At 40.5% G+C, this 11,671-nt stretch overlaps 2 protein-coding genes across 3 annotated transcripts; one reads left to right on the plus strand and one right to left on the minus strand.

Annotated features, from left to right (window-relative positions):
* Positions 1–1,527: 1,527 nt before the first annotated feature.
* rpp30 (ribonuclease P/MRP 30 subunit) lies at positions 1,528–8,151 on the minus strand. 2 transcript variants are annotated; one of them, XM_079292669.1, is made up of 12 exons: positions 8,021–8,151; positions 6,760–6,818; positions 5,753–5,809; positions 5,619–5,684; positions 4,759–4,830; positions 4,280–4,369; positions 2,753–2,869; positions 2,627–2,656; positions 2,513–2,550; positions 2,133–2,212; positions 1,913–1,999; positions 1,528–1,804 (listed from the first exon to the last, which is right to left on the minus strand). In XM_079292669.1, exons 1-12 carry the CDS (start codon positions 8,100–8,102, stop codon positions 1,758–1,760), a joined length of 825 nt encoding a protein of 274 aa, XP_079148795.1. In that variant the 5' UTR covers positions 8,103–8,151; the 3' UTR covers positions 1,528–1,757. The 2 variants fall into 2 exon arrangements, with proteins under 2 accessions (XP_079148795.1, XP_079148794.1); XM_079292668.1 differs by having other exon boundaries at positions 1,528–1,807.
* Positions 8,152–8,504: 353 nt separating this feature from the next.
* Positions 8,505–11,624, plus strand: nudt13 (nudix (nucleoside diphosphate linked moiety X)-type motif 13). Its single transcript, XM_079292789.1, is given in 11 exon segments — positions 8,505–8,551; positions 8,585–8,627; positions 8,958–9,061; positions 9,578–9,720; positions 10,066–10,173; positions 10,286–10,389; positions 10,577–10,702; positions 10,787–10,898; positions 10,964–11,118; positions 11,400–11,484; positions 11,487–11,624. Coding segments are annotated over 9 exon segments (1,038 nt in total). The 5' UTR covers positions 8,505–8,551; positions 8,585–8,627; positions 8,958–8,993; the 3' UTR covers position 11,624.
* Positions 11,625–11,671: the final 47 nt, after the last annotated feature.

Below are 11,671 nucleotides of genomic sequence, written 5' to 3' on the forward strand. Positions count from 1 at the left end.
GTCATAGTATGGCATGTAAATAAGTCATAGTATAGCATGTAGATGAGTCATAGTATAGTATGTAAATAAGTCAAAGTATGTAAATGAGTCACAGTATAGCATGTAAATGAGTCATAGTATAGTCTGTAAATAAGTCACAGTATGTAAATGAGTCATAGTATAGCATGTAAATAAGTCATAGTATAGCATGTAGATGAGTCAGTGTAGCATGTAGATAAGTCATAGTATGTAAATAAGTCACAGTATGTAAATGAGTCATAGCATAGCATGTAAATAAGTCATAGTATAGTATGTAAATACGTCATAGTATCGTTTGTAGATAAGTCACAGTATAGCATGTAAATGAGTCATAGTATTGCAAGTAAATAAGTCATAGTATAGCATGTAAATGAGTCATAGTATTGCAAGTAAATAAGTCATTGTATAGCATGTAAATAAGTCATAGTATAGCATATTAATAAGTCATAGTATAGCATGTAAATAAGTCATCGTATAGCATGTAGATGAGTCAGTGTAGCATGTAGATAAGTCATAGTATGTAAATAAGTCATAGTATCGTTTGTAGATAAGTCACAGTATAGCATGTAAATGAGTCACAGTACAGCATGTAAATAAGTCACAGTATAGCACGTAAATAAGTCATAGTATAGCACGTAAATAAGTCATAGTATAGCATGTAGATGAGTCAGTGTAGCATGTAAATGAGTCATAGTATAGCATGTAAATAAGTCATATAGCATGTAGATGAGTCATAGTATTGCATGTAAATAAGTCATATAGCATGTAGATGAGTCATAGTATTGCAAGTAAATAAGTCATCGTATAGCATGTAAATAAGTCATAGTATAGCATGTAAATGAGTCATAGTATTGCAAGTAAATAAGTCACAGTATAGCATGTAGATGAGTCAGTGTAGCATGTAGATAAGTCATAGTATGTAAATAAGTCACAGTACAGCATGTAAATAAGTCACAGTATAGCACGTAAATAAGTCATAGTATAGCACGTAAATAAGTCATAGTATAGCATGTAGATGAGTCAGTGTAGCATGTAAATGAGTCATAGTATAGCATGTAAATAAGTCATAGTATAGCATGTAGATGAGTCATAGTGTAGCATGTAGATAAGTCATAGTATAGCATGTAAATGAGTCATAGTATAGCATGTAAATAAGTCATAGCATGTAGATGAGTCATAGTATTGCATGTAAATAAGTCATATAGCATGTAGATGAGTCATAGTATTGCAAGTAAATAAGTCATCGTATAGCATGTAAATAAGTCATAGTATAGCATGTAAATGAGTCATAGTATTGCAAGTAAATAAGTCACAGTACAGCATGTAAATAAGTCATAGTATAACATGTAGATGAGTCAGTGTAGCATGTAGATAAGTCATAGTATTTAAATAAGTCACAGTATAGTATGTAGATAAGTCATAGTATAGCATGTCAATGAGTCATAGTATAGCATGTAAATGAGTCATAGGACTCATTTACATGTGTAACAAGAAAACACATGACAGAAATTCATCTCATTTGAGGTTTATTTTACAAATTCTTCTAAAGCTTAATTACTTATGACTCATTCTGAACAACAATAATACATCAGATGGTGTTTCTGGAGTTTCAATGAAAACGGAAATGAAGTTCAATATCAATTGATTTTCTGTCTATAAACAGTTTGTCAAAAAAATATATATATTTAAAACAGAATGGGGCTGTTGAATGACTCCAGAAGCCCCTCCCTCCTCAGCTGTCAGTCAGTCAGGTGATGTTTGGCTCTCTTGGCTGCAGGAGCTTCACCTGCTTGGATAAAAAACAAAAAGAAGTTTCACTCACTTGAATCCCACCTGTCATCAGAGCCAGTATTGATCAGCCTTCGATTATCAGAAATCAACAGTGTGAACCTACAGTCAGCAGGTGGAGCCTCCTGCTGGCTGGAGGACTCACTGCAGGTCTTCATGGTGTACATGATGCCGCTGGCCGACTTCCTGGTTTCTGATAAGCAGACATGTTGATCAATGATAATGTTTCATAACCAAAATATGATTCAACAATCCCTGCAGCTGTATGTACATTAAAACCACATTCAGCCCTCGGTGACAGTACAGATGGCAGTAGTACTACTTACCTGCGTGTAGTACAACTGATCGACAAGTAGAAGAAACGGCTTCTTTTGCGTCTCGATCGGACAAACCGAACAACAAACCTCTGAGAAAAGATCAGGAAAACAACTGGAAGTACTACACAGAGTACTACATAAAGTACTACACACAGAGTACTGGACATGCAGAGTACTACACGCAGAGTACTGGACACAGAGTACTACACACAGAGTACTGGACATGTAGAGTACTACACACAGAGTACTGGACATGTAGAGTACTACACACAGAGTACTGGACACACAGAGTACTACACGCAGAGTACTGGACCTACACACACACACACACAGGAAGCAGTGTTTCTGTTGACGACTGCTGGTTGTTGGTGAACCAACAGGAAGGATACAGGTTGGTGATGTCATAAGGACCTCTGAGCTCCAGAGGCTGAGGACACACACACATTGTATATTGATGGTAAACTGATTACACATTGTTGATTATTAACCGATTGATCACTGACCTTCTCAGCTGCACTGGACAGGATCACATTCTGAAAGACAGAGACAGTTTCAGGCTCCGCCTCCTCTGACATCACCGTTACATCATAACAAACGGACGGAAGCCGTTTGGGACAAAAAGGACGTACCTTCCCTTTACAGCTCTCCATCAGAGAGACGGCATTAGCGATGGTGTAGCGCCTCCTGGTGGAGTCTCTGATGGCTGCTGAGTACGACACCTCGAACACCACTCCTCTGTCTACGGCCTACACACACACACACACGCGCACACACACTAAAGTTAACTAACTATATCGATGCGTACACACACCAGTGGTGGGCCGTCAGGGCCTGCAAGCCTTCTCTGCTGGCCTGAACAGAATCACTAAGTTATGTCTATTTTATAATTTAATAATATTTCATAAATACACTCCATGTATGATAATTTATAAACATATTTTCCCCATTATCTTATGTTCTCATTGCACAGCTCCTGTCTTCCTCAGCTGCTCTGCTTCCAGTGCAGCTTGTTTGAAGTAGAGCTTTCATCCAATCAGATCTCACCTCTGTGTCTCTAGGTAGAACAGAGCCAGAGGCCTGCAGACTCACAAGTGCATCATGAGCACTTTAAGTGAACGGGGACGATGTTGTTGATTGTCACAGTGTTCAACCAATCAGATCTCTAGTTTGACATGTTGGGCGTATTCTTTGACGTGTCAGAGCTGCTAGCTGGCCTATAATGACGTCAGCATTACGTGCGCTGTGATTGGTCAGTGGGCGAGCATGACTGTTGTGAAGCTGAAGTAGAACTTAGTATTCGTAGTAACAGTTCAAGTTGAAAGATATGTAAGAAGTTATGACATGTTTAGTGTAGCTTTGTTTTTTTAACACTCAAAGGCTGAAGGAGGAGGAGGAGGAGTTACTGGTGACGTCTTTCTGGAGAAGGACATTTCCAGAAAAGCTGGACATGGCGTCAAAGGGTCGGCAGGAGAAGGATTTGTACCAACGGTGTTCCTGCTGACAGCGGCGGAGAAGCGTTGCACATGTTCTGGCTTAGAATGCGTTTCATTTGCGACTGAGCGTCGTGGTGTTTGGAGCTACGCTAACATGAGGTGGCTAACCAAGGCAGCAACACGACACCATAGCACGGCAGGACGCTCACAAGCTACGGTGCTCCAACCAACACGTTCACAGGAGAACCTCTGCTGGAGCTGAACCGCACAGATGTTCTGTTCAACCATTGAACTCTGTGGAGTCAAAGAAAGGAGGATGGACTTTGTCTTTGGGTGAACAGCAGCTCTGGTAAGTGAAGTGCTTTTGTGTATTACATCTGCAGCGTTACTGAGTTCATGTGTCTGTGGTGGTGTTTCTATGATCTGCTTGATATTGTTCCCTCTGATGTAATAATATTTGAATGGCTCGTGCTCTTCAGTGTGCGGATGAATACTGTTTTAGCGCTTCAGAGTTGCTGGATTGATTTGTGGTCATATAAATATCGTTGACTGGTTCTTGTGAGTTTGTTCATTACATTGATTTTGTCGATATGCATATTGTCCGTTAATGGGGTGGGCAGCACTGATAGATATATACATATGTGTGTATATAGATATACATATAAGTAATAATGACAGTAGTATTAGTTACAACCATCACGCTGATAACAATAACCATCTCACCCTGTTGACCGGTGCTCTCTTGAAGAAGAATGGAAGTTTCTCTGTCACTGAGATACAGATGATGTCGACATCATATATCATACAGGCCGCCTACACACACACACACACACACATACACACACACACACACACAGTATTAACGTCAGTAAAAACAGATCAACCATTTAAACTCTATGAAGCTAATTTAGTGAAAGTACTGCAGTATAATCAGCAGTAACAATACTCAGTCTTATTCTATATTCTATAGTATGTCAAAAGCAGTAATTGAATGTTGTTGCTACTGTGAGTATGGTTGGCTCGTCATAACAATATGTTGTACTTTATGTATCCGAACTGTCACATGAATGTACAGCAACGTGTACAGCAGCGTGTACAGCAGCGTGCACAGCAGCGTGTACATTAAGATGTACAGCAGCGTGTACATTAAGATGTACAGTAGCGTGTACAGCAGCGTGTACATTAGTATAACTAATACTCACATGGAAGAGTTTCTCTGTGGTTGGCTGGACGGAGAGGAGGTCGAAACAACGATACTCTGCAGCGTTAGGCCTCTGAACACACACACACACCAGATTATTGATTATCAGCACTTTGTGTCTTTGTCCTCAGAGGACAGCGGGTCGTCCTCTGAGGACACTGATTCCCTGAACGATCAGAACATTCCTGTAGAGCAGCAGATACAATGGCCGACATCCTGACATCTTGAACTTCATCACATCCTTCCTCCTCTGTTCTTTCCATCATCATCATAAGCTGAGCAGTAACTCGTCAATCAGTCGATCAAAGAAACTGTTGGTTCGTCGCTTTTTAAGCACAAACTGCTCAAGAGTACTTTCTCTTTTTGACACTGAGTGGGCGGGGCCAGTCAACATTGTATGACTACATTTAATAGTTTACAATCCTGGTCTTTGGATTGGCCGGACATCACTCTGACATCACTCTGACATCACTGATCATTTGTATAAACATGTTACTAAAGTAGTGGTTCGTACAAACGAGACATGAAGATGTGACAGTTCATCATTTCATAAAAAAAGTTAGAAGTGATCATTTGTACAGAAATATAACAGATGTGATTTTGAATAAAATACACGATCATTGTTCATGATTACTGTGAGGAATAGTTCACACGGACATGTGATCAGACACACATTATCATTAAAAGGTGATCTCAGTGCCCTGCTGTAGGAACATGAGGTCATCAGAGATCAATCTATGACATCATGATCAGCACATCGTTGGTACTTTAAGGTTTAACTTTACTGAGAAACAAGATTCATGAGAAGAAGGAATCTGTCATGGACATCCTGAAAGATTTCAAAATAAGAGCAACACTCACAAAGTGACTGGAGTCTGACATCACAACGGTCAGTCGGTTCAGCACTCTGATTGGACGATAGCGACCCTGACGGAGACAAAGGCAGACGTAAACGACAACACAACCAGTCATCTTCATCTTCATCATCTTCATACCTGAACGACGGGCAGCTCATCAATCAGCTCTTTGATCGGCGTCGGGATCGGAATCTCCTGCAAACAGGAAACAAAACTGAGTTACAAAATAAAAGCGAGTCTCGACCGTTTATGTTTTACTCATTTAATTAAGAAAGGACGGTAGAAGAGGACTTTTATTTAATTTGGATGGATATATATACACACACATATATATATATATATATATATATACACACGTAGATATATATATATATATATACACACACATACACGTATATATATATATATATATATATATATATATATATACACGTATATATACACATATATATATATATATATATATATATATATATATATACACGTATATATACACATATATATATATATATATATATATATATATATACACGTATATATACACATATATATATATATATATATATATACACATACATATATATACATGTATATATACACGTATATATACATATATATATATACACATACATATATATATATATATATATATATATACACATACATATATATATATATATATATATATATATATATATATATATATGTATATATATACATATATATACATACATATATATATATACATATATATACATATATATATATATACATATATATATATATATACATATATATACATATATATATGTATATATATATATGTATATATATATATATGTATATATATATATATATATATATATATATATATATGTATATATATACATATATATACATACATATATATATATACATATATATACATATATATATATATACATATATATATATACATATATATACATATATATATATATATACATATATATATATACATATATATATACGTATATATATATACATACATATATATATATATATATATATATATATATATACATACGTATATAATATTGATGTATATATAGATATAAATACATATGTTTGTGTTTCTGACTGAGTTCCTGGATGTAAACACTCACCTGTTTCTTTTTGGTCGCCGGTTCAAACACGTAATTGATGGCGACTGTGGAGAAACCGACTGAGGAAGAAAACACACAAACACACATTATTAATTATTATCATTCAATTATTTATTGTTATGAATTATTATGATTTATAATGTATTATTATTAATTATAATGTATTATTATTATTATGTAATGTTATTATAATATTATTAGTCAGTGAGCATGCATCTGATTCAATGACGTCATCATTGGTTCTGTTTCTACAACATTCACTCTGCTCTGTTCATATTTAGGGTTATCTCTTTAAAATACTGTCTTTTTGTTCATTTGTGTCGCCGAATGTTCACTTTAAGTTATTTGTTTCACTAATGTGTTGAAGTTTGTTCTATTTGTTACCAACAACAAGATAAACGTTTCATAGATGTGATGAGTCATGGGCTTACATTTAACTTAATATCTTTATTATGTGTAATTCTCAGTTATATTGTTGATAACATCAGCTGTAAATAGAGAGATGTTTGAGTCTGGTCGGATGATTAGTCGAGTGTCTGAGGCCTAAAACATCAACAACTTAATTAATCAATAAGTTGTGGTTCATTACGGTACCGACACTCAGGTCCAGAACAAGCACCCTGAACACCGCGCTCCATCCCGGTGCTCGCTCTGTTAGCGCCCCGGTCTTTATGTGACTCTGTCCCGGTGCTCGCTCTGTTAGCGCCCCGGTCTTTATGTGACTCTGTCCCGGTGCTAGCTCTGTTAGCGCCCCGGTCTTTATGTGACTCTGTCCCGGTGCTCGCTCTGTTAGCGCCCCGGTCTTTATGTGACTCTGTCCCGGTGCTAGCTCTGTTAGCGCCCCGGTCTTTATGAGACCCTGTCCCGGTGCTAGCTCTGTTTGCGCCCCGGTCTTTATGAGACCCTGTCCCGGTGCTAGCTCTGTTAGCGCCCCGGTCTTTATGAGACCCTGTCCCGGTGCTAGCTCTGTTTGCGCCCCGGTCTTTATGTGACTCTGCCCCGGTGCTAGCTCTGTTTGCGCCCCGGTCTTTATGAGACTCTGTCCCGGTGCTAGCTCTGTTAGCGCCCCGGTCTTTATGAGACTCTGTCCCGGTGCTAGCTCTGTTAGCGCCCCGGTCTTTATGAGACCCTGTCCCGGTGCTAGCTCTGTTAGCGCCCCGGTCTTTATGAGACCCTGTCCCGGTGCTAGCTCTGTTAGCGCCCCGGTCAACAGGCACCAGACTCCGGCTGTTAAAGAGTGTTTTTAGAGGAGGAGACTCACGGTGAGCCGCGGTCTCTATGAGACTCTTCAGGCGGCTCCTCTCGGCGGTGAAGCTCAGGTTTAGATCCATAAACACCGACATGATGACAAACTATCTATGATGCTAACAGAAGCTATGCGACACACGTGTGGCGCCGAACAGCCTGATGGGAGATGTAGTCCTCTAGTATTTAAAAACAAACAGTTGTTAAAACTTAATACATTTTAAGGTGATACTGTTATTAAAGAGAAGCGTTTATTCATTGATAAACACGTCAGTTCTATGAATGGAGTCTGAAATGAAATGATTCATATTATATATTATAAAAACACATTGTATTACTCCATTTAATTTATGTAAACATAAAGTATAATACATGTAAACTGTTCACGATATTCACTATATATGATCATTATTATCTGAATTATCTGATTATCTGAATTATAAAATGATAAAAAGTGAAGTTTCTCTTCTTCACTTGTTTCCTGTTGGGAGCGGAAACACGTCCTAACAGAGAAGAAGTCACAGACTCCGTGAAGAAGAGACTGCAGGTATAGAAACACACCGTACTGTCGTGACTCCAGACGGTCTGATGAGTCAGCGTTCACCCCGTCATCTGAAGACAAAGTCAAACATTTATTATTTATGTTGGTTTATTTGTATGCCAGCTATGTCGGATTGTGCACACTGCATTGTGGTTCTCTACACAACAACATGTTCTCAACATGTCCTCTCCTATAAGCACCCTGTTTCCTGTCATTGTGCTAAGCTAGGCTAACAGTTCCCCTGTTTCCTGTCTTAGTGCTAAGCTAGGCTAACAGTTCCCCTGTTTCCTGTCTTAGTGCTAAGCTAGGCTAACAGTTCCCCTGTTTCCTGTCTTAGTGCTAAGCTAGGCTAACAGTTCCCCTGTTTCCTGTCTTAGTGCTAGGCTAACAGTTCCCCTGTTTCCTGTTTTAGTGCTAAGCTAGGCTTCAGACTGTTTCAGCGACGGCCATGTTGAGACCTCTGAAGATTGGCAGTCTGTCAGCTTGCTGCTGCTCAAACTTTGTCTCCAGGATGAGGTTCAGTAACTGATTGATTGGTGCATTGATTGATTGGTGCGTTGATTGATTGATGGGTGGATTGATTGGTTGGTGCATTGATTGATTGTTGCGTTGATTGATTGATGGGTTGATTGATTGGTTGGTGCATTGATTGATAGGTGCATTGATTGATAGATGGGTGGATTGATTGGTTGGTGCATTGATTGATTGGTGCGTTGATTGATTGATGGGTTGATTGATTGGTTGGTGCATTGATTGATAGATGGGTTGATTGATTGGTTGGTGCATTGATTGATAGGTGCATTGATTGATAGATGGGTGGATTGATTGGTTGGTGCATTGATTGATTGGTGCGTTGATTGATTGATGGGTTGATTGATTGGTTGGTGCATTGATTGATAGATGGGTGGATTGATTGGTTGGTGCATTGATTGATTGTTGCGTTGATTGATTGGTGCGTTGATTGGTTGGTGCGTTGATTGGTTGGTTGATCAGTTGATTGTTTGGTGCGTTGATTGATTGATTGATCCTCAGGTACGTGAACAGGCTGAAGGAGGATGATGAATTGTGTGCTGCAGCACTGCAGAACAGTCACATGTTCCTGTTCCACCGTCTGTCTCCTCTGCTACAACGCACTCAGCAGGGAACCTTTAGACCAGCTACACTGAGAACTGCAGGTACAGAACATAGAACCTCAGGTACAGAACCTTTAGACCAGCTACACTGACCACCTCAGGTACAGAACATAGAACCTCAGGTACAGAACCTCAGTACCATAAGTATAGAGCCACAGGTACAGATCAGAGAACCTCAGCAAAATGAACCACAGGTCAATTACAGATACACAGGAACAAGAACCACAGGTGGAGAACCACGAGTACAAAAGCTCAGCAATGTCATTACAGTTAGAGAACTTTGAAAAGAGTGTCAGTGAAAAAGAAGAATGAAGGACAAAGTCACATCGTGGAACCTCAGAGAGAACCATAACCTGAGGCACAAACATTCTGTGTTGTGGGTTCCAGACGTGCAGTCGGTCCTGGAGAGTCTCTGTTCTGACAGAACCCTGCTGAAGCAGTCGGTTCTAATTGGCTGCTCTGAACAGAATCAGGTCCAGTTCTGTCTGGACGTCGGTAAGAACATTTAAACTAAAATACTGTTGCATTGAAACGCTGTGAACTCCGTACAGTTTAGTGAGTCCCTGAATGCACCAGTCTACGTGTTCTGGTCTGTTTGGGGTTCTAGGAGAACTGGATCAGGCCTCAGTAGAAGAACTGTGTGGAGGAACCTTCATCAATCTGAGGAAGGCCTTTCTTCTGATGGGATCAGAGGCACCTCTAGTGGCCAAGGTGGGTAACTACAACTGTACTGTGTGTACTACTACTGTACTATGTGTACTACTACTGTACTATGTGTACTACTACTGTACTGTGTGTAGTACATATAGTACTGTGTGTGTCTTAATCTGACCGACCGTTGATGTAGAATGAACCTTCAGAGTCTCTTAAGGTATCTGGTTCTGGTTCCGTCCTTCAGGGTCAGGCTCTGCTACGCTGGCATCAAACCAGTGGCTTCTGCAGCTCCACAGGAGAACTGACCCACCGGAACCAGGCAGGAAGTCAGCGAGTCTGCAGCCGGTCCGGTATCATCTACTACCCCAAGGTACCACTGTAGACCAGAACCAGATCCAAACCAGCTGTAGACCAGTTCTCATCACCTCCAAACCAGCTTGTTTCCTTCCTCCAGATGTCTCCGGTGGTGATCGTCCTGGTGTCTGATGGGAAACGGTGTTTATTAGGCCGCCAGTCGACCTTCCCTCGGGGGATGTACAGCGCTTTGGCCGGGTTCTGTGACATGGGTCAGTCTACCTGTCTACAGTCCTACCTGTCTAATCACCCGTCTGTCTCTCTGTGGTGGTTCCAGGTGAGACTCTGGAGGAGACCCTGAGTAGGGAGGTGGCGGAGGAGGTGGGTCTGGAGGTCCACAGTGTTTCCTACAGCTCCTCTCAGCACTGGCCTTTTCCTCAGAGCTCCTTCATGATGGGCTTCCACGCCGCCGTTAGCTCCGCCCACTCTCAGGTGAGCCCTGACACCTCAGTTAGCTCCGCCCACTCTCAGGTGAGCTCTGACACCTTTCAAATTAAAGGTGGTTTAACGGTCACAGTGAGGTTCCTTTTACAAGCATGTCGGAGAACTTCACGTAATGTAAAAGGTTTCTAATGAAAACATAGAACATTATATTCAACCCCCCGAACCTTCAGTCTTTCTGTTAAGTGAAGATATTTCTACGGGTTCATTTTACCTTAATACCTGAGGTACTACTACCTGTAGTACTCAGTCATGTGACCTGCTGTGTCCAGGTATCCGTGGACCTCACTGAGCTGGAGGACGCCCGCTGGTTCAGTCTGGAGGAGATCACCTGTGCTCTACAGGTGAAGAGAGGAGACCCCCCCCCCCCCCCCCCGCCTTCTGGCTTCCTCCAAAACACGCCATCGCACATCGTCTCATCACAGAGTGGACGGACCTACAGACCAGAACCACAGAGGACCCACAACTCATCCAGAGTCCAGACCGGAGGCTGTGAGACGTCCTGAGACCCAGAAGGGGGGGGGGGGGTGTATGAGGTCATCGT

The sequence above is a fragment of the Melanostigma gelatinosum genome (genome assembly GCF_949748355.1).
Source record: "Melanostigma gelatinosum genome assembly, chromosome: 21".
Lineage (NCBI taxonomy): Eukaryota > Metazoa > Chordata > Actinopteri > Perciformes > Zoarcidae > Melanostigma > Melanostigma gelatinosum.